The sequence below is a fragment of the Heptranchias perlo genome, chromosome 18 (genome assembly GCF_035084215.1).
Source record: "Heptranchias perlo isolate sHepPer1 chromosome 18, sHepPer1.hap1, whole genome shotgun sequence".
In the NCBI taxonomy this organism is placed as follows: Eukaryota; Metazoa; Chordata; class Chondrichthyes; order Hexanchiformes; family Hexanchidae; genus Heptranchias; species Heptranchias perlo.
In genome coordinates this window covers 40,021,495-40,045,515 of record NC_090342.1, presented here as the reverse complement: position 1 = coordinate 40,045,515, position 24,021 = coordinate 40,021,495, and the positions used below count along the sequence as shown (strand labels likewise).

At 42.2% G+C, this 24,021-nt stretch overlaps 1 protein-coding gene across 1 annotated transcript in view; it reads left to right on the top strand.

Annotated features, from left to right (window-relative positions):
• Positions 1–9,752: 9,752 nt before the first annotated feature.
• LOC137334787 (protein bicaudal D homolog 1-like) overlaps positions 9,753–24,021 on the top strand; it is a 252,771-nt gene continuing 238,502 nt past the window's right edge. The window contains exon 1 of the mRNA XM_067999759.1: positions 9,753–10,253. Coding sequence (XP_067855860.1) covers positions 10,032–10,253 — 222 coding nt within the window. The 5' untranslated portion in view covers positions 9,753–10,031. The remainder of the gene's footprint in view (positions 10,254–24,021) is intronic.

The following is a 24,021-nucleotide window of genomic DNA, read 5'->3' as shown; positions in this document are numbered from 1 at the left end:
AATTCTTTCATGGCCTCACCCCTCCCTATCTCTGTAACCTCCTCCAGTCCTACAACCCTCCAAGATTTCTGCACTCCTCCAATTCTTGCCTCTTGCGCATCCCCTATTTAAATCGCTCCACCATTGGCAGCCGTGCCTTCAGCTGCCTAGGCCCTAAGCTCTGGAATTCCTTCCCTAAACCTCTCCGCCTCTCTACCTCTCTCTCCCCCTTTAAGACGTTCCTTAAAACCTACCTCTTTGACCAAGCTTTTGGTCTCCTGTCCTAATACCTCCTTATGTGGCTTGGTGTCAAAGTTTGTTTGATAATCGCTCCTGTGAAGCGCCTTGGGACGTTTCACTATGTTAAAGGTGCTGTATAAGTGTAAGTTGTTGTTGTTGCTCCTCAAGTTCTGGTTGCACTTCAGTCCCACGGTCCTGATCTTTGGCCACCCAATGAGGGGGGTGAAGCGGGCAAGTTGGAGGACCTCCTCGTGGGTCTGCTCCTGGGCCTGGTCAAGGTGACCACCTGCAGGTCCAGGCTAGACTGTCTGCCTCTCTTCCGCGGTATTCTCTGCGCCTGGGTGGCCATGGAGAGGGAGCAGGCGATGTCCGCCAGTACGCTTGAAGCTTTTTGCAAACAGTGGGTATCGCAGGGTCTGGAGTGCATAGTTAATGAGGATAATTGTATCCTGATTTAATTTGTATGATTGGATGTTTATTACTTGTGTCAAACAAAAAAAAACTTATGGAGGCACTTTGTTAGTTTCTTGGGGTTCATGACATTGGGGCAACCCAGTGTTATTCTGCGGGTTCACTCAAAGATGTTTCAATCACCATGTCATTTCAATGATTTGCTTATTAATTCAACTTCCTCACTTCGTTGGGATCAGTAACTCTTCTCCCCAGAAAGTGATGGTGGCAGGATTCACCATTTAAACAATATTGTTCTAAAAATCAACAGAAACAAGAGCCTGGATGATGCAATGGACGAGATGTGTCTTCACGTCTGGGGCCTGTGTCTGAATTCACACCAGACTAATGGCATGACCTTTCTCTGTGGCTGCATGGGTCCTCAGCGAAATGATTTTGGGACATCAGTTCCTGGTCTACAGCACAGAACTGTGTTAATTAGCAATCAATTGATACTTTAATGGACAAGATGTCTGATGCGGATATTATCTCACTGGCGCAGTGGAAGGTGCTGTTCTGAGTTTGGGGTTAAGGCACGTTGTTGGGCAGAGATAAGGAGCTTTACTTTGCTATGACTGAGCTGGAAGTACTTGATATTATCACAAAGTGCAAAAATTAAAAATTCTGTTCCTCAGCAATGATATTCGTTATATTAATGGGAACTAAATAATACAAAAGTACTAGAAATTGACAGACTATACTCTGATAGTTCAATGTCTCACCACATGGAACATGAGAGCATGAGCCAAATCAAAAAGGGATGAACACTGTCACAATTACAATACTACAGTTACTAGAGGAAGGTTTATTAGACTGGCATTGCTGGGTTCTAATTAAATTATCTCTGGTGACTCTTAGTAATGATTCAGTTCCAGTGACTTAATGAAAATGTGTTCAGTTGACCTTTTTATGTTTTGAGAGGGAGATGAGCTATGTGTCATTTCCATCACAAAGGTATTGTGCGAACGATGCACTTTGGTGAAATTTGTGCCTTCATGTTGTGTGCTTGTAGAGAACAAAAGTTTGTCCATCACACAGTTGATTGGAAATTATGAGACTTGAGACTGGAGCTGCTGGAGAATGGGTGTACACACATTCACTCACTTATCCAGGGTTTAGTACTTATCTTGATTGGGTGTAGCAGCAAGGCCAACCATGAAGCTCTACGTTTGGTGGAGTCATCATTTGATGAGGTCTGGTGTTTGTCCATTCTGTGATCAGCAGGATGATGAGTTGTGATGCTCACCAGGCCATGCTGGAGGAATTACCTGCTGTCCACTTAGTAAGGGCTCAAAACCATGCTTTTTAGTTGTTTCATGACTATCCTCCATGGAAGGGAGGTAAAAGCGGTCTCTTTAGACTTTAGTTAGCTTCAAGAGAACACACCTGGCGATGGGAAATCAGAACTGACTGTTCCTCTGTGGCATACTCAATAATCCTGTACCTTGGTCAGGTAGGTTCAGTGTACTTCACAGTGCTGTTGGTAATTAACCAGCCAACCTGGCTCCTTGAAGGGATCTAGACATATATTTGTATCTGTTTATGCCTTTATGAAGCACCTTTGGATACTATTGCAATGTTAAAGATGCTATATAAATGCAAGTTATTGTTATAGAGGGGTTGACCTGTCACTAGAGCTAGGATTTTTTCCACTCAGCTTTGGATAGCCCTGTAAGCCAATGCCCCTCGTGGGCAAGTGGTCATTGCGAGATAAGCAGCAGGAAGCTTACTAGTGTTACGTGTTGGTGAACTGTGCAATGTTGGCTTGTTCAACTCCAGCAGTACCTCCTATGTACACTTGGGGTCTCTAAATCTCTGGGTGTAAATCAATAAAGTATGTCCTTATGGAGAGAGTGTGCATTCCATATCAGGGGGATAGAAACTTTACTTACATGGATTTTTTAGTAATTTGATTTGGAGACCCTCAAGCATGATGATGGTTTCTATACATGTCAACATCTTACTGACCAAACAAAATGCAGGAGTTCTTAATCTTGATCCAAACTAAATGGTTTATAGCAGGAGTGTTTAGGAATAAAGCACATGGATCATCATTTTACACAGCTCTGAGATGCTGTCATCTTTTCTTAAATACCCTGGCTGAATTTCTCCCCGTCTTTCCTGAACACATTGACTGATGCTGAGGTATCTTCCATGTTACATGGGTGCAGCACCTTTCTGGTACATAAGACAAGTGGCCATCTTTCATGTGCGACAGTGAACGTCACAGCCTATTCAACTTAAGGGGAACCCAGTATCATCCTGATCCCTGTTTTCAGCAGATATTTAAACAAACACACTTTCTAGACTCACTTGATAGCAATCTGGAGTAGGTACAATTGATTATTTCTCACTTTTCGGGCTCAGGTGTGCTGAGTCCAATTGTAGTGCTTCATCTCCTGCCCTAGCTGAGATTGGTAACAGCTTAGGAAATGAACCTGGGCTGTTCTGATTTATGTGGCTTGCTGCTATATCAGGTGGTGTCCTTACCCACTAGGCCATTGGGGGAGTGTGATGCTTTTATTTTTAAAGCAGGGTACATGGTACAGAAAATCCAATAAGTTACCTGTAGCCAAGTCATGCAGTATCATACTGGCCTAGCAAGTATTCCCTTGAACCAAGTGAGAGTGGGAAAATAAATTGAATATGAGTTATATTGTGGATGGGGATTAATAAATGATAATTATTACTTTTACCTCCAACAATTTTTAATGTCAACATTTATTGTAATTTGTCAAAAATTGTGTGTTTAAATTTGCAAAGTGGTGTTTATGGATGAGGTCTAAACAGAAGACTTATTTTGAATTCAATCAGAACTCATAAAACAGGATTGATTGTTAAGGGGGCCTCCAATTAACATGTTGAACACGGCCAGGGCCCCTCCCCACTTCTCTTAAGGGGCTTAAAAAATCAGGGTCAGGGAACTGAGGATAGAACGGTTCACACAGTTTTTCAATCAGCTGGTTTTCAGTTCACCAATGCAGGCTGGCTCCATTATTGATATCAGTTACAACTGGTCCAGGTATCCTGTAGATGTTGAACCCTTACATTGCTGGGAGGTCGGATGGCAGGTTCCCTGGGCTGGTTATTTGCTTTGTGTTTTAAGCATAAATACTGGTGCTAAAACAGATATTATTGCAATAGTGAAGGCAGTCAAAGACCAGGAGTTTTATTATCATTGCATTAATCCTGTACAGCTATAATAAACACAGAATACAATTTTATAATAGGCATTGTTTTTTTAAATAAACACTTTTGCTTGCCCTGTCTCCTTCCCCATTCAGGTATTCTATTTTTTTTATTTTAACTTTATATTTATTTTAATTTTTATCTAATGGGCTGGATTTCGCTATGAAAATAACGGTGAGGCTAACAGTGCTCACCATTATTTCTGTGCAAATTGGACAGTAACTTCCGGTGACCGCACACGCGCAGTTAAACGGGGAAATCCAGAAGTTGCTGCACCAGATGCCCTGCTCCTCCATAAGCTCCGCAAAAACAACATCTCGCCGGCTGACTCTCTGTTCAAATGAAAGGAACGGTGTGAAGTTCCTGTACTGACATCGTAGATACAAACTAATCTTGCCAGAAATCGTTAGGGCTTGTCCAATCTGATGTAACTACTCTTTTAACGGCGTGATATCACAGTATCATACAGCACAGAAGGAGGCCATTTGGCCCATTGTACCTGTGCCAACTGTTTGGTAGAGCTATCCAATTAGTCCCACTCCCCTGCTCTTTCCCCATAGTCCTGTAAACTTTTTCCCTTCAACTATTTATCCAATTCCCTTTTGAAAGTTATTATTGAATCTGCTTCCACCACCCTTTCAGGCAATGTACTCCAGATCATTACAACACGCTCCATAAAAAAACGCTTCCTCATGTTGCCTCTGGTTCTTTTGCCAATCACCTTAAATCTGTGACCTTTGGCTACCGACCCTTCTGCCATTGGAAACAGTTTCTCCTTATTTACTTTATTAAAACCGTTCATGATTTTGAACACCTCTATCAAATCTCCTCATAAACTTTTCTGCTTTAAGGAGAACAACCCCAGGTTCTCCAGTTTCTCCACATAACTGAAGTCCCTCATTGTCTGTTACCATTCTTTTAAATCTTTTCTGCACCCTCACTAAGGCCTTCTTTACCACATCTCTGAGTTTCGTGTCATCTACAAACTTTGAAATTATACCCTGTATACTCAAGTCCAGGTCATTAATATATATCAAAAAGATCAGTGGTCCTAATTCCAACCCCTGGGGAACACCACTATATACTTCCCTCCAACCTGAAAAACAACCGTTTACCAACTACTCTCTGCTTTTGACCGTTAGCCAATTTTGTATCCACGCTACCACTGTCCCTGTAATCCCACGGGCTTTAATTTTGCTTACAAGTCTATTATGTGGTACTTTATCAAATGTCTTTTGAAAGTCCACATACACATCAACCGTTCGACCCTCATCAACCCTTTCTGTTACTTCATCAAAGAACTCAATCAAGTTAGTCAAACACGATTTTCTTTTAACAAATCTATGCTGAGTTTCATTGATTAGCCCATGCTTTTCCAAGTGGCATTGAATTTTGTCCCAAATTATTGTCTCTAAAAGTTTCCCCACCACCGAATTTAGGCTTACTGGCCTATAATTGCCAGGTTTATCCCTCTCCCCTTTTTTGAACCGGGGTGTAACATTTTCAATCCTCCAGTCCTCCAGCACCATCCCCATATCTAAGGAGGATTGGAAGATTGTGGCCAGAGTCTCTCCAATTTCTACCCTTGCTTCCTTCAGTAACCTAGGATGCATCCCATCTGGACTGGGTGACTTTTCTACTTTGAGTACTGCCAACCTTTTAAGTACCTCCTCTTTAACTATTTTTAGCCTATCCAATATCGCTATTACCTCCTCTTTTACTGCTACATTGGTAGCATCCTCTTCTCTAGTGAAGACCAATGCAAAGTAATCATTTAGTGCCTCAACCATGCCCTCTGCCTCCACAAGAAGATCTCCTTTTTGGTCCCTAATCGGTGCAACCCTTCCTTTGACTACCCTTTTACTATTTATATGTTTATAAAAGACTTTTGGGTTCCCTTTTTATGTTAGCCACTAATTTATTCTCTTACTCTCTCTTTGCCCCTCCTGTTCCCTTTTTTAGGTCTCCTCTGTTCTTTCTGTATTTAGCTTGGTTCTCTACTGTATTATGAACCCTACATTTGTTATAAGTCTCCTTTTTTGGTTTCATTTTAATTTCTATATCTTTAGTCATCCAGGGAGCTGTAACTTTGGATGTCCTTCCTTTCCCCCTCATGGGAATGTGTCTACTCTGTACCCGAACCATCTCCTCCCTGAAGGCTCCCATTGTTCAATTTCTGTTTTGTCTACCAATTTTTGATTCCAATCCACCTGGGCAAGGTCCCTTTTTAACTCACTGAAATTAGCCCTCCGCCAGTTAAGTATTTTTATGCTTGATTGTTCCTTGTCCTTTTCCATAACTATTCTAAACCTAATGATATTATGATCACTGTTTTCCAAATGCTCCCCCACTAAAACATGCTCCACTTGCCCCACTTCATTCCCCAGAACTAGATCCAGCACTGCTTTGTTCCTTGTTGGGCTGGAAACATATTGATCAAGAAAGTTCTCTTATATACATTTCAGGATTTCCTTCCCCTCTTTGCCCTTAACACTGTTACTATCCCAGTCTGTGTTGGGATAATTGAAGTCACCCATTATCAATAAACTATCGTTCTTGCATCTTTCTGTAATTTGCCCAAAAATTTGCTTGTCTATCTCCTCCCCACTATTTGGTGGCCTATAGTATACACCCAGCATCATAACAGCTCCTCTATTGTTCTTTAATTCTAACCAAATAGATTCTGTCTTTGACCCTTGAACTAAATCATCCCTTTCTAGTGCTATAATAGTTTCTTTGATCAATACTGTTCCCCCCACTTTCTTTCCTTCCCTATCTTTCCTGAATACCTTGTAGCCAGGAATATTAAGTGCCCAATCCTCCCTTTCTTTGAGCTCGGTCTCTGTTATTGCGACTATATCATAGTCCCACATGGCAACTTGTGCCTGCAGCTCACCAACCTTATTTACCACGCTACATGCATTTACGCACATGCACTCCAAACTCATCTTAAACTGCCTCGCATTTACCCCCTATTCTTTACTCAAGTGCAATTTGTCTCTCCCAATCCTTTGAGCACCTTGTTTCTCCTCGCTAATGTTTCATCCTGGTGTCCACCCCCCTGCTAAATTAGTTTAAACCCTCCCCCACAGCACTAGTTAACCTCCCCGCAAGGACATTGGTCGCAGCTCTGTTGAAGTGCAACCTGTCCATCTTGAACAGATTCCTCCTGCCCCAGAACTGGTCCCAATGCCCCAGAAATCTGAAGCCCTCCCTCCTGCACCATTACTCCAACCACGCATTAACCTGTCTTATCCTACTATTCCTATACTCACTAGTGTGTGGCATTGGAAGGAATCCAGAGATTACTCCTTTGAGTCTTAATGATTGCCAAACAACCTCTCTGGCACTGAAAATTAACTTTAACAAGTGTGGAGTCTCACTCCTTCAGATTTTAATTGTTGTTGGACATTTAAAAAAAAATTTAAATAAATTTTAATTTTTTATCTCTATCTCTTAATTCAATCTTTCTTACCCTCTCTTTAATTTGCTTTCAGTATCTGATTTGCCATTGAATTCACTATTCTAACTTACACTTCCAGGTTCAGCCTCTGCGCGGCCTATCAACATGTTTCAATCTGATTGGTTAAGGGGATAGAAAGTTGTTTGCCCCGTTCACACGGGTCCCAGTTGCCCTGTAGATGGCGCTGTTGTTTTTGGCTCTCTAATTTACAGGAAGTTATCGTGCAGAAGCTCATAGGAAGTCTATGGGCAAGTGCAAGTCGAACAAAAGGCAGGCATTCCTTCGCTGCTCACAGCAAAATCTGGCCCAATATATATAACCTAAACTTAATGGGCCAGATCTTGCTGTCAAAATAACGGTGACGCTAATGATGTCGCTTTAATTTACGTGCAAGTGATACAGCAACTTCAGGCGAGGGGCAGATGCGCGGTTAAACGCGGAAATCCAAATGTTGCTGTCCAAGATGCATCGCTCCACTGTTAGCTTTGTGAAAAGGGCATCTCACTGTCTGCCTCACCATTGAATGCATTGAATGGCATGAAGTTGCTGTATTTGCGCAGCAGATACAAACTAAATTCGTCACAGAAAGTTAAGTCTTGTTCATGTCACACTACGTACCCTTTTAATGACGTGATACGTTTTAATTACTGCCAGTCAACCTTTCGCACTGAAAATTAACTATTACAAGTGTGGAGTCTCAATCCTTCAGGTTTTAATTGTTGTTGGAGATTTTAAAAACATAAAATTTAAAGTTTTTACATTTTAAAAAACTTTTTTTCTCTTTCTTTTAATCTAATCTTTCTTTCCCTCTCATTATTTCTCTTTCTGTACCTGTTTTGACATTGAATTCACCCACTCAAATTTACATTTCCTTCTTAGTCCTTGTGCTGTTAATTTCACAATCCTTCAATTTGATTGGTTAAGAAGATACCCAGTTATTTGCCCTGTTCACTCAGGTCCCAGATGCCCTGTTTCCCTCACTGCGCTGTTATCAGCTCACACTCTCAGCAACTTGCCATGCAAAATATTTTAAAACCTAACTGTGCAACGGCAAGTCTAACTAACGGCAGATGCCGCTAGATGCTCTGCAACAGCAAGTTATGGCCCCATAAATGTAAAATGCTTTAGCCTCAAAATTACTTTTGGTGATATTAGCAGATGATTGCTTAACAATTTTGTATGACATTCCTCTGTCTGCCATTTTGGTGGAGGTGCTATCAATTTATAATAAATGGGATGTTAAAATAGCCTCAGAGGAATGTTATACAAATGCATAAAGTGTGGTCAGCTAATATTTCCAACAGTAATTCCTAAACACCCCAGGATGTTTTCTTCCTTTCATTGGCTGAAATTAACTCTAAAGGCTCTAGCACTAAATGTAATGGGTTTGTCCTGGGACACTGGGCTTCATCTCTGGGTGTAATGGCTTTTTGCTGGGAAATTGTACTCCAGCTCGAGGTCTAATGGGTTTGTTCTAGGCTCTGGCTCTACATGTGATATTTATATCCTGGAATACTGAGCTTGTGCTCTAGAACAGATTATCTAAAACAGATTTCTGATCGTTAGCACATTGCTGTTTGTGGGACCTTGCTGCGCGCAAATTGGTTGCTGCATTTCCTACATTACAACAGTGACTACACTTTTTTTTAAAAAGTACTTAATTGGCTGTAAAACGCTTTAGGACGTCCCAAGGTCGTGAAAGACGCTGTATAAATGCAAGTCTTTCTTTCTTTAGTTTAAATGAGTCTATCCTGGGATACTGAACTGCAGTTGAGAGGTAATGGGCTTGTCTTGGGATTATAGGCTATACCTCTACATGGGACCTCTATATGGGATGGGTTTAGCCAATGATACTGGACTGCAGAATACTGATTTAACCAGGCATATTGGCCTCATGACTTCTGATGAGATTATTCTGGTTTAACACCACACGGCATGTTTATCCTGGGATACTGAACTGCAATTCCATGTCTGATGGGATTCCCAGGATATTAAACTCCAGAATATACAGGGGATTGATTTCTATTAGGTTATTGAGCCCCAGGCCTTTGGCTTTGTCCCAGGATGTTGGAGTACTAGTTCTATTTTAATGGGTTTATTCCAGGATTATGGAGCAGTATCTCTACAGGTGATCGGATTATCCACGGAGAGGAAACTCCAGCTCTGCCAGTAATAGGATCATCCTCAAATACTAAATGTTGTTGGTTATGGGGATAATCTCGATTAGGGAGCTCCAGCTCTGTGTGCCATGAGTTTATTTTGGGACACCAAGCTCCAGCCTTGTTAATAATGTGGTTATTAAAGGTTGAGCTGTAATTTTGTTTGCAATCATGGGTTTATTCAGAGATGTTGAACTCTGCTCCATTTATAATGGCTTTATATTCTGGAGTGTTGCAAGGGATGCTCTTACTGCCTTTGCAATGGGTTTATTCTGCTGCTGTTGACGTCATGTGGCGGAGGGAGGATCCGGGCTCTGCTACATTGGAGATGGCGGCTCGCTTCAGATCAGGAAAGGTGCAATTCTTCTGACCAGACCGGCAAAAAAAAAACACAGGGGGGGAAGAGAAGGATGACGAGAGGTGCAATGCTCCCGATGCAGTGGCCGTGAATCACCTGCTCCTCCTCATTGACCATTCTGGCGGCTGGAAGCGAGCCGGGCTCGGCTCCGCAGGTGCACTCTCGCTAGGGACCCCTGCATTCAGGCAGGGCCATGGCCGCAGAAGGTGAGCTGCTGCAGACGCAGAATATGGAGCATTACAAGGCTGAGATCGAGAGGCTTGCCAAGGAGCTGACGGAAACGACCCACGAGAAGATCCAGGCTGCAGAGTACGGGCTGGTGGTTCTGGAGGAGAAGCAGTCGTTGAAGCAGCAATACGATGAGCTGGAAACCGCCTACGAGACCGTCAAACACGAGCTGGAGCAGCTGAAAGAGGTAGGATAGGGACCTTGGAGAAATGCCCAGTCCCCCCGGGCCAGAGCAGGGTGGTGCGGGGCTTCTTCCATCGTCTCACCGACCGTGTGTGGGTCAAAGCAATGAATAGAAAAAGACTCAATGGCAGGAGTTGATCTCACACCTCGCTGTCTGTGTCTGTATAACCTGCAGTGTAACTGTTTTTAATATATAAAATCAGTGCGTGGATGGGGGAACATTTTTTGTTCCAAACTCCTTCAATTCAGATGGGTAACGGGTGCTTGTTGTGCGTCCAGTTGGAAAGTGAAGCTGGTCTCGGCGATGAATATTTTAGATTGTGAAACTGTGCCCCTTTAAATTATAGGATTAGTGTATACCACCCTGTGCCATAGGATTAGTGTATACCACCCTGTGCCATAGGATTAGTGTATACCACCCTGTGCCATAGGATTAGTGTATACCACCCTGTGCCATAGGATTAGTGTATACCACCCTGTGCCATAGGATTAGTGTATACCACCCTGTGCCATAGGATTAGTGTATACCACCCTGTGCCATAGGATTAGTGTATACCACCCTGTGCCATAGGATTAGCATAAGCGCCGTGGGACGTTTTACTACGTTAAAGGCGCTATATAAATGCAAGTTGTTTATTCATCCTGTTATATAGGATTATTATATACCATCCTGTGCTACAGGATTATTGTGTACGACCCTGTGTCTGTGTATCAGCGATAGGACTGAGTCGATATTTAATGTTTTTATTTTAGCAGGGAGATATTTAGTGTTTTATTATGGCTTTAGGGTTTTAAATGTGACTCAAAACGAAAGGTCTTTTCTGAACATTAGTCATCAGAATCGACCCAATGCTGTTTATTTCACACTGTTAGGCTCAAGACTCAACCTCTAGCCCTGCAGAAATGCAGTTAACAGGAGCCTAGGGTTGGAGAACATTGTTTCCGCAGAGAGGCTCAGTCCTTCGCTGTGTAGCGGGGGAGCTGGATTATTAATCGATAAGGCAATGAAAAACAATTGAGATCCCAATGTACCGAACGGTCTCTGGGAGAAGCGATGGTTTTCATTTATGTAGAATCTCTTTCTGAGGACGTGCCGATGATTTGGTGAAATGAAAATCTCGGTGTTTGTGCGGTTAATATCCTGGGCAAGCTGCCATCTATCGCATCACTTCCCGTAGTGCAGGGGGGGTCAGATAGCAATGACAGAGACCAGTGAAGCCGTAATGGTCCAGCCAGGAGAGCAGATGCGATTTCCACAGCTAACCCCTCCCTCAAACTGTGCTCGCACAGATCAGAGGAAACAATCAGCAGGAAAAGGGTTATTTCTGTTTGAAATCTTCCACTCAACATATGACTCTTGAATCTTCTTCAGCTGTTGACTTAATCCCAGTGATGCTGGGTTGGCCAGAGAATCTATGATATGGATACATAGCTGGTCTTCTATGCAGAATATCTGATATCTGGGAATGATAGGCTGTAATTTAATGAAAAGGGTTCAAATAACAAAAATGAAACCTGAGCGGGTTCTAACTATCAACTAAACCCCAAAATTGATTACACTCTTAAAATCCCCATGCTATTTATAAATAACTCCATATTTCCACTTTTCTGCTATGACATTTCTTTGCCTGTATCAGCTTTTAGTGCACAGTGCCCTTGATGTTCATATTGAGAATGAATGCTCTGCAGTTGATTACCAAAAAAATTCTACATCCAGTTTGTATTCTGTATTTAATGTAAATGCCTCAAATCAGAGTTCTAATGCAATTATTTGCAAGGTGTTGATTGAGACTTTTATCAGCATGTGTGTAAGCAGTGAAATAATTACTATACTAATTATGCAATTGGTGTTGATATTTCCAGGGAACTGGATAACTAACTGCAGTGAAAGTAAAAGGCATATGGGTTGTGTTATCATTTACATGTCCTTCATATAATGCGTTGAGAAAGTCTTTCAAAATGCACTCGTATCTAATAAACAGAACATTGCATTTATCAGTGTTGCAGGAGAGGGCAAAGGGGGTGGAGTCTTTTATTAATGGCAAAAGACCATCATAAGCTACTCATAACTGCAGTGCTCATGACTTTTAGGTCTGTTACACTTGTGAAACAGCTTTACCTGACCGTAGTACACTGTCACTGGTGCAGCATCCTAATTGGGTGACTTTTTTGCCAGCTTGTGGCCAGTTGCTGGATTAACTGTGCATGGCACTGGAATATTGGGCAGGGAGGAAGAGAAAAGCAGTGAGGTCCCACCAAACAAAAGCTTACCTGATGTCAGCCAGTCTTAGAGAGGAATTGATGGTAGCACATAGGCTTGTATTCCCTCAAGTATAAAAGACTAAGGGGTGATCTAATTGAGGTGTTTAAGATGATTAAAGGAGTTGATAGGGTAGATAGAGGGAAACTATTTCCTGTGGTGGGGGAGTCCAGAACATGGGTGCGTAACCTTTAAAATTAGAGCTAGGCCATTAAGGGGTGAAGTCAGAAAATACTTCTTCACACTAAGGGTAGTAGAAATCTGGAACTCTCTTGCCCCAAAATCTATTGAGGCTAGGCCAATTGAAAATTTCAAATCTGAGGTTGATAGATTTTTGTTAGGCAAGTTTATTAAGGGATATGGAACCAAGTCGGATAAATGAAGTTAAGCTACAGATAAGCCATGATCTAATTGAATGGCAGAACAGGCTCGAGGGGCTGAATGGCCTACCCCTGTTCCTATATAACCCAAACTATCTGAAAAAGTGTGGTGGCAAAAAGCAGCAGAGGGGTCTGGGGGCACAACATCGTAAAAACCTCAAGGGAATCAACACAAATTGAAATTAGCCAAATAATGCAAACCTAATTGTGCTGATAATTTTCAGATCATGTTTACAACCTGACAGCGACATCATAGTGAGATACAACAAGTGTAGGTAGTAAATGGCTGGCAGCTTCACCAGTGGCTTGATGAGTAAATGCACCATCTGGTATGGAACTGAACCAGGTCCAGGTTTGAGACCTGATCGATGTAGTTAGCTGATCCTGGCCAGAGTGAAAATTGGGCTGCTCAAATTGGCCTCAGTGTCTCAGGCTAGAGAGTGGGGAAATATCAGCCAGGGTCCCTGAGGCTGATAATTAACTAATGTCCCTTTACACGTGTATGGATGTTGGGTGGGGATGGTTCAGGTCTGGCTATGACGCTCTGTGTGGTTAAACAGCCCATGAATACTCATTTGTCTAGGCTCACAACATGAAGAATAGCCACATGGGCAAGGTATTGTGGAGCTGTTGGTGCCCACAAACCCATACTGCAAGGAGAATTGAAGCCATCAGAAGAGGTAGGAAGAAGATTGGGCACAAAAAGATTGTATTTCAATCAAGAGCTTCTGCTGATGAGAAAAAATGTGAGAATAAAGCAGCAGATCCAAAGATTGAACTAAACTCACTTTTTACTTGTAACATGTAGACTATGTTTTCAAATTAAAAAAAATACAATTTTTCTCCATTCCTGCAGTTGCAGCGATGTGACACAGCTGAAGGGAAATAAAGCTGGTAGAAACAGAGCTGACATAAAAGCTGATAGTTAAGGGATTGTGTGAGTGATCCTAAAGCAACATTAGCCATTTTGTTTTCTTTGTAAAATAAAAGAAAAGCTGCTGTAAAAATAAAGGATTTTTGCACTGCAGGGCTTTCTTCCATTTCTACATGGAAAAATATTTTCAGTCAAAAATGCTCTTCGTTCTGGGTTTTCCCTTTTTTAAAAAAAAAACTGCTCCTTTTTGGTTTAGTCCCACAGACCAGGAATGCCATGTGTTTGAGTACCTTGTCAGTGGTGAGTCAGTTGATCTCAGCCAAGGCAGAAATAACAGCACCATGGTTGGTCTGGTGTCGCCGGGATAAAGCGGCAGAATTCCTGCTTGATTACCATTCACTGACCCTTGCTGGAAGTGTGCGTGGTTGACGTTGGGAGAGGACAGGATCCAGATCTGCTCTGCTGCCTTTAGGAGAGAAGGGTGGAAGCATAGATGGGAAAAGATGGAGATGAAGAGGAAGAAAATAAATTAACCAACAGCAAGACTATCTGAACTCTTATCCTTCTGCTAGAAGGCAGTGTGTTGGGCACTTGGTAGAAAAAAAGCATGTGCCTGCTGCTTCCCCACAAGAAGAGTTCCTGATCGAGGAAGCTTTGTCAGTGGGAGATACCTCACAGAAACCAACTCCACTTCCTTGAAGGATGGAAAGATGATCAGGATGACTACAGTGGAATGGCATCAGTAGAATGGAATATGCCTATCCAACCGCTTGGACTGGGATTGTGTGTACAGTGGGAAATGCAATAAACGTGAAAAGGTGGAGTAAATAGAAAGTAACATATCTGTGGTGTGTTTGCACAGCATTTGGCGTCTCCCTGCTCTGCAGCACAGGGGAGGAGATGGGACTGGACTGGAATGGAGTCCTCCAGGTGTGAGTCCAGACCTAAGTTGTGACACATTGGAGAACTAGAGATCACACACTTTGTTGCAAGGAGGGAGAATTGCCCTAAGCTACTCTTGTGCATCTTCTGCTCACTGAGTTCAGAGTGGCATTGACAGAGCTGCTAGGTTGTCCCCTTTTATAAAGAACGCATAGCACAGGGAGACTCAAAGAGCAAAGGAGAGAAAAAATATTTGTTTAAAAGGTCTTGCTCACAATAAAACAAACCGAATTCTTGAGTTGTTGGCACAATAAATTAATGGTTAAACTTCAGTCATAACACCCTCCCATCACATTGTCATCATCAGAACAGAATAAAATTAGGATCTAAATACAGTACGGTGATCTTATTAACTATGTCCCAATATCACACCACACTGTAATCACACACCACCTTGGGGACTTCTTTAAAGTCAGTTTTAAACCATACAACCTCACACTTTCCCCTTAACACAGTCAGACGTTAATTGAAAGGCTTCTGACATAGTGAGTCTCTGAAGGCACAGCAGGTCATTTTCAGCATTGTGCCATTGTGTTCTGGGTACAACACCCAGGCTCAGTAACTGCTGAAAAACTGCTCAGTATTCTGACCATAAACCCTGTTGTCTAAATGGGCGTCTGCAATTGATGAGCCATTCATAGAAGAAAGGTCAAGGAAGTGTAAATATTTAAGTAATTGTCCAATGTCAGGAGTGCTATGAGGCTGATTTTTAAATTTACGCTTTCACTAACCTGCCTTTTCAGCTCTTCAGACTAAACAGTTGCCATATATCAGAATAATTTCTTTTACAAACGTTTGTGGTGATGTGACTGAAGTACAGAACGACATGCCCTAGAATAATTTTGTTAAAGGGGACATGTGCTTGTGAAAAGATATTTGGCAAAACATTGGGGGAAGGAGAAAAAATCAGTTGTATGTCACTTCCTGCAAATGCAGTTGATGTCTTGATTTTTTTTCCCAATTTTTTCCCCCCCCTCTCTCATCCCTGAAAGTGTTGACTACTGCAGAGGTATGGTTTCACAGATGTTAGCAGGCCTCCCAAATCTCACCCAAGTGTCCATTCTTCATGTAGGAGCCTAGACAGGCAGTGATGGCAGGCCATTTTGCAAGGCAGGTAAGGGGGAACATCACAGCCACATTCTTATCCTAACCTACCATGCACACATGCTTACTTTCCAGCAAAGATCATGTGTTGAAATCCTGGTTACTCTGCTTCCTCCCAGCATCCTCATTACTACCCTGGCTGAGATTACCTAACAGTACAGACTCTGAGTTGAACCTGGAACCTTCCTTGTTTATATGGCTCGGTACTGCACTGGCAATAGATTTACCAACTGAGCCATTGGGAAAGCTGCTTAAACTTTGCCAAAACATTCATGTAAAGCTTGTACAGACTTCCACCTCTGTCACCATCTGTAATGTCACCAAATGGGAATTTCCTGTTTTTGCAAGAACTCCCAGATGATTTAGGTAGAGGATTTAAAAATGTGTTGCCCGATGCCACGAGTTGATTCACCAGCATGGCGTGGAATGGAAGTGGCTGTGGTTTCGGAACATGGTAAGTGGTGTTGGGGCAGATATCGTATCGTGGAAGCTATACAAAAAACCGCAGGTGCTGGAAATCCGAAACAAAAATAAAAATAGCGGGAAACATTCAGCACGTCTGTCAGCATCTGTGGAGGAAAGTTGGCAAAACTTTGGGGAAGGGGAAAAAATTCAGTACAATAGTACATCATTCCCTTCAAATGGATTCAGGTATTCATTTCAGGTATAAATCATCTAGTGGAGGCTGGCTATGTCACTGCAGGTAGACAGGGTGGAGTTTGGATAGATACAGCTTGTCTGCTCATGCTCTCGGCTGGGGAATGGTGCATTGCATAGAGAGGATTGAAGAGAAGAAAAAACACAGCCAGTGTCTGCCAGAATTTCACCCAGTTTTTGATACTAAATGATTAGAAGTTCATTTAGTTATAATGGTATATGGCTAACCCTAATCAAATCACATCCAATATCTCAAGTTGCCAATATTACCATTCAATATCTCTGAATTAACCTGTGATGATTTTTTTTATGTTTGATTTAAAAAAAAAATATTTTCTCTGGTCCAGGTGCCATGTGTTAGCAGAGATGGTGGCCAGGTGACTTGCTCTGTGGTCTTTGGTAATGCTAATCATGAGCCGGTCACCAGGAGGTGCACTGGGACTCCTAACAGATTTAAAAATATATAACTTTTCTCTTCACATGAAGAAATGTCTGGTTTCCACTCAGCACCTCCCGCCAATGATGTAACCAAGATAATCAACTCGCTCTGTGGGCAATGGCAGATGTACCATGCTCCATGGTGCAACATTGCGTGATGACAAAAGTATTATTGATAACTATAAGAAAGGCACAGACCTCTGCTACTTGTTGCTTTTGCTATAAACATGCAAAATACTTGGCTCCTAAATAGATCTTCATAGTGATTGTGGAAGGTAGCTTGGTACTCTCAACAGAGTGTTCCACCTGGAATTTATTTATTTTGTATTGTGGAAACCCCAAGCATTATTAAGTCAGCAAGCACAGGAGGAAGAAGAGGAGAACCATTTTTTTGCCCTGAAATGTTTGGGAGCAAAGAAATCATATGCTTAAAGTCTTGGGATAAAAGATTATGAAATGAAAAAATGCTGGAAATGCACATCAGGCTGATCAGCATCTGAAAGAGAAAAAAATAGGTTATATCTCAGGTGTAAACCTAGATCATGAACTCCCAAACTTTTTAATCTGTCTTTCATTTTCTGATGCTAGTCAACCTGCTGTATATTTCCAATATTTTCTGGTTTTGTTTCAGATTTCTGACATATTTGTCTTTTAGAGATTCTGGCTTGTTCTGTGCTGGATTTTCTTTTCAATTTATAAGCAGAGTAATGAACACATTAAATAAGACTCCTTAAGATGTGCTTCTGGTGATGTTGATGAGGGCAGCCTGAGCTACAGTATTCCCCTTTAGTATTAGAGCTCATCTTCTAGAAATTGAGGTAATCTGATAAGTTTAGTCATAATGTCTACATCATCTTTTTTTTTTATTGCATTAATAGCTCTTATTTCTTGCTGAGGCAGTTACATTGCACGGTTCCTGGGAAATGATCTGTGATGTAAGGTTTTATTAGGTCAGCTTTAATTTTTTAATTCTTGAGGTAAAGTGAGATGGTTGGAGGGATTTGGGGTGATTATTTTGCTTCTACCCTGGTCACTTTGCTTTATTGTGGGGTTCATTAATAAAGGGGCAAGAAGCGGGGCATACAGTGTTAAAAGTCATGATGGAAAAATATCAGCATTTTCCACCATGCTGGAAGAACAGACATCACGTGTGGCTATGATAGGGTTTGGTTTTGATTCTTCCCCCTAAGGTGGAAAAGGTGTGCAACGCCCAATGCTACAGTTTACACAGGAGTGATGGCCACTTTGGCACGACAGCTATTGCTAGTCCAGTTGCATTAGTAGGCAGTATGTTGAATGTTTAGTATTAGAACCATTTGAACAGTAACCCAGAATTGTAATGTAATGGGCACCTTACTGCTAGAGCATGTATTTTCAAGGAGCACCGTCTTGTAAAGTGTTTGGCAGTTTTATTGCATTTGTGAAATCATGCATAACAAAATGACGTAAAATGCATCAAGCTGACCATTAACACATTACTTCCCATTACACTGGTGAACCATGGCTCTTCTATCTACCCTTCCCCCAAAAAGTTTGCCAAACACTTTTTATTGAAAGCTGTCTCTATAAATTCACGGTTTCTATTTCCACTATAAATCTTACAGAATAAATCAATACCTGATTTGAAGTAAATTGCAGAAGAACTGGGTGATTTGGAACAAAAGCAGTCACCTCGAGAGCATCATTATAAACCTAGCCACATTGATTTGGAGTCCTTGGGCTGGATTTGACCCTACGTAAGAAGACCATATTCTGCTCATATGAACCATCCAGTCCATAAAGTTCACATTTTAACTATTCAGCAGCATAGAAAGGTGCTGTTGTTTCCATCAACCAGATTAATGACATTTCAGGCAAGCCTTCCTGACCTGCCAAAGTGTCTGTGTAATGATTACAGACTGGAATTTCCTGGAAAGCTTTGGTAACTACAGTGTAAGAGTGAAGTTGCATTTTCTCCCAAGGAAATTTGTGCTTAACCGATTTACGGCGAAACATTGCAATGCCCGAATTTCTTCGATTGTTTGCGCCACTCCTGAGTTACATCTGTCGAAACCCCACTTAGCTCATTAACATAGCCCTGCCCCAGTGCAAAAGACCAGAAAACACAAGTTTCCTACATTTACCACAATTCTGAATGGGTGTAAATTTACACCCAAACTTTTAAGCACAGCAGGACGCAAAGTCACTATTTCTGGTATTATATAGAATTTTTTTTTTCTCTCCACACTGAGACCTGCACTGTAGTTTTTGAACTTTTTTTATGGCATCAGAATCTGTTGTATTAAAAAGAGAAAAGCTGTCACTATTGCTTTTTCTTAATCATGCTGGAGCAGAGCATTTTGTGGCGTGCCCGGTTAGTTAGACTTCCTGCACCCTTCAGCTCAAATTTTTTTCACCCTGTAAGTTGCTGGAAGTGCGAGTTGGTAATGGGGCAGTGAAGGAAATGGCATCTGGGATCTTGGTGTGTATCCCCATAACCAATGAGATTTAAGGATAGAGAAATAAACAGAGCGTGGACTCAGAAGGAGGGTGAATTAGAGTGGGTGAATTCAATGTCAAATCAGGTACAGATAGAGAAATAGAGAGGGAAAGAAAGACTGGATTAAGAGAGAGAGAAAAGAGACAGAAAGGAAAAGAATTTTAAAATTTGACACTTAAAATCTCCCAACAACAATTCACTACCTGAAGGAATGAGACTCCACACTTTTAATTGTTTGCTTTCTGGGCCAGAGAGATTGATTGACAGTCATTAACAATTATCACATTGGGTTAGAGTTAGGGTTAAAAGGACACTTGTACTATTAATTACTAGACTTAACTTTCTGTGGTGAGCTTAAGGGCAATTAATGTGCAAACACAGCAACTTCATGAAAATCACGGGGAAGTTAAGGGCGAGATGCCGTTTTCGCGAAGCTAACGGCAGACTGGTGCAAATTGTCCAGTAACTAGTGGCGGTTCATGATTCACAGGGTATCTCTTCCTCGCCACAAGTTGCTGGCCGATTTTCACATTAGTAACCACGTGCGTCGTTCAGACGCCGTTATTTTTTCAGCAAATTCCATCCCGCTGTGTTTAATGTGCATAAATTATGGTGTGATGGCTTCAAACTTTTTAATTTTCATAACATCAATAAGGAAAAGAGGGACTTAATGACTTGCATTCTGCGCTTTCCTCGGGGCCCTGATTGTTTACGCTAATTTCTGCTTGTTTATGTTCGGGTGTATGCTGAGGAGATTCACAGGAAATTCTGGTGTAAATTGCTGTTGGTAAGATTGGCGTAGAAACTGTCATTGGTCAAATTGAGGAAATTCCGGCTCCTAGTATTTGCGAAGACCAGAGATTTGTCGGTTGAAGTGCATTCTATGCCTTGATGCAGGAATATATGGGGAGAATTCCTGCAAGGTTCTCCCAATTTACCACCTTCGATATAAATTGGGTGCATTTCAGTGAGCAAAGCCAACCGTCTAGTCAATTGAACTGGAGCAGAACGAATGCTCCTAGTTTGGATGTGCCCTTTTGTTACAATGGGAACCCCGATTGGCACATCTGGCACCCTAGCTTCATAATGCTTCTGTTCAGCATCATGCAGAATGGCATTGTACAAAGCATCCCTGCCAACTCTGATCTTATATTAACCACATAGCACCCCATAGTGTGCTGGGAGGTAATTGTATCTTCGGAGCTATCTCCAAGTACCAATGCATTCTATATGTACCCCTCAACGGGATGTACTCCTCAATGGGATGAAACAAAGACTGTCCACAGTAAACTGGGCAAATCTGTTAATGGGAAAAACAACGTAAGATCAGTGGGAGGTGTTCAAAAAAGAATTTAACGTGATACAGAACCAGTTTATACCCCTAAGGGGCAAGAGGTCTACTTGCCAAAAAAAAGCCATGGACGACAAAAGAGGTGAGGGACAATATAAAACTAAAAGAAAAAGCATATAAAAATGCAAGAAATAGCACAGCTCCTGGTGTCTGGGAGAGATAGAGAACAACGAAGGGTGACAAAACAGATAGTAAGAGCCACAAAAAGTGAGTATGAAAAGAAACTTGCAAGGGATATCAAAATCAACACAAAAAAAATTTACAATTATATTAGGAGAAAGAGGGTGGTCAAGAGCACTGTGGGCCCCTTAAAAACTGATAATGGTGAAATTGCAAATGAAAATAAGGAAATGGTGGTCATATTAAATAATTACTTTGTGTCAGTATTTACAGTACAAGAGGAGGAGGAGGAGGAGGAGGAGGATAGTATGCCTGACCCCCCAAAGAAACTAATTTTGAATCAGGGATGGAGACTCACCATAATTAATGTAAGCAAATTAACAATAATGAGGAAAATAATAGCACTAAAGAGTGACAAATCCCAGGACCAGATGGTTTCCATCCTAGGGTTTTAAAAGAAGTAGGTGAGAACATTGCAGAACATTGCATAATCTTTCAAAGTTCTCTCGATTCAGGAACTGTTCCTTTCAGATTGGAAAATTGCACATGTCACTCCGCTATTTAAGAAAGGGAGGGAGGGAAACCAGAGAATTATAGACCAGTTGTTGGGAAATTGCTAGAGTCTATAATTAAGGATAGAGTGACTGAACTGCTTGAAAATTTTCAGCTGACCAGAGAGCGCCAGCATGGATTTGTGAAGGGTAGGTCACGCCTGACGAACCTGATTGAATTTTTTGAAGAAGTGACTAAAGTAGTGGATAGGGGAATGTCTATGGATGTTGTTTATATGGACTTCCAGAAGGCAGTCGATAAAATCCCTCAGAAGATGTTGTTAGCTAAAGTTGAAGCTTATGGAATTGAGGGCAAATTATTGACCTGGTTAGGAAATTGGCTCAGTAGCAGGAGACAGAGAGTAGGGATAGTGGGCAAGTACTCAAATTAACAGGATGTGACTAGTGGTGTCCCACATGGATCTGTGTTGGGGCCTCAACTATTCACTATTAACGACGTAAATGACTGGATAGAGAGCCACATATCCAAGTTTGCCTATGATACAAAGATTGGCAGCGTTGTAAGCTGGAAGCATAAAATTACAGAGAGATGTTGATAGATTTAAGTGAATTAGCAAAACTGGCAAATGGATTTCAATGTAGGCAAGTGTGAGGTCATCCACTTTTGACCTAAAAAGGATAGATCAGAGTACTTTCTAAACAGTGAAAAGCTCAGAACAGTAGAGGTCCAAAGAGACATAGGGTCCATGTACATAGATCATTAATATTTCATGGACAGGTACAGAAAATAATCAAAAAGGCTAATTAAATGCTGGCCTTTATATCTAAAGGACTAGAATACAAAGCCCTGGCTAGACCACACCTGGAGTACTGTGTTCAGTTCTGGGCACCGCACCTTAGGAAGGATATATTGGCCTTGGAAGGAGTGCAGCATAGATTTACTAGAATGGTACCTTTTTTAAAATTCGTTCATGGGATGTGGACGTCGCTGGCAAGGCCAGTATTTATTGCCCTTGAGAAGGTGGTGGTGAGCCTCCTTGAACTGCTGCAGTCCATGTGGTGAAGGTTCTCCCACGGTGCTGTTAGGAAGGGAGTTCCAGGATTATGACCCAGAGACGATGAAGGAACGGCGATATATTTCCAAGTCGGAATGGTGTGTGACTTGGAGGGCAGTTGGTGGTGTTCCCGTGTGCCTGCTGCCTTTGTCCTTCTAGGTGGTAGAGGTCGCGGGTTTAGGAGGTGCTGTCGAAGAAGCTTTGGCGAATTGCTGCAGTGCATCCTGTAGATAGTACACACTGCAGCCACGGTGCGTCGGTGGTGAAGGGAGTGAATGTTTAGGGTGGTGGATGGGGTGCGAGTCAAGCGGGCTGCTTTGTCCTGGATTGTGTCGAGCTTCTTGAGTGTTGTTGGAGCTGCGCTCATCCAGGCAAGTGGAGAGTATTCCATCATACTCCTGACTTGTGCCTTGTAGATGGTGGAAAGGCTTTGGGGAGTCAGGAGGTGAGTCACTTGCTGCAGAATACCCAGCCTCTGACCTGCTCTTGTAGCCACAGTATTTATGTGGCTGGTCCAGTTAAGTTTCTGGTCGATGGTGACCCCCAGGATGTTGATGGTGGGGGAGTCGTCGATAGTAATGCCTTTGAATGTCATGGGGAGGTGGTTAGACACACTCTTGTTTGAGATGGTCATTGCCTGGCACTTGTCTGGCGCGAATGTTACTTGCCACTTATCAGCTCAAGCCTGGATGTTGTCCAGGTCTAGCTGCAAGTAGGCTCGGACTACTTAATTACCTGAGGGGTTGCGAATGGAACTGAACACTGTGCAATCATCAGCGAACATCCCCATTTCTGACCTTATGATGGAGAGACGACACCTTCCATCACTTTGCTGATGATTGAGGGTAGACTAATGGGGTGGTAATTGGCCAAATTGGATTTGTCCTTTTTGTGGACAGGACATACCTGGGCAATTTTCCACATTGTCGGGTAGATGCCAGTGTTGTAGCTGTACTGGAACAGCTTGGCTGGAGGCGTGGCTAGTTCTGGAGCACAAGGCTTCAGCACTATAGCCGGGATGTTGTTGGGGCCCATAGCCTTTGTTGTATGCAGTGCACTCAGCTGTTTCTTAATATCACGTGGAGTGAATCGAATTGGCTGAAGACTGGCTTCTCTGATAATGGGGATATCGGGAGGAGGCAGAGATGGATCATCCACTCGGCACTTCTGGCTGAAGATGGTTGCAAACACTTCAGCCTTGTCTTTTGCACTCACTTGCCGGACTCTGCCATCATTGAGGCTGGGGATGTTAGTTGTTTAATTGTCCACCACCATTCACGACTGGATGTGACAGGACTGCAGAGCTTTGATCTGATCTGTTATTTGTGGAATCGCTTACCTCTATCTATAGCATGTTGTTTCCGCTGTTTAGCATGCATGTAGTCCTGAGTTGCAGCTTCACCAGGTTGGCACCTCATTTTTCAGTACACCTGGTGCTGCTCCTGGCAATTCTCCAAGAGTTACATTTTGAGGAGAGAGTACACAAACTAGGGTTGTATTCCCTGGAATTTAGAAGATTAAGGGGTGATTTGATCAAAGTTTTTAAAGATATTAAGGGGAACTGATGGGGTAGATCGAGAGAATCTATTTCTGCTAGTGG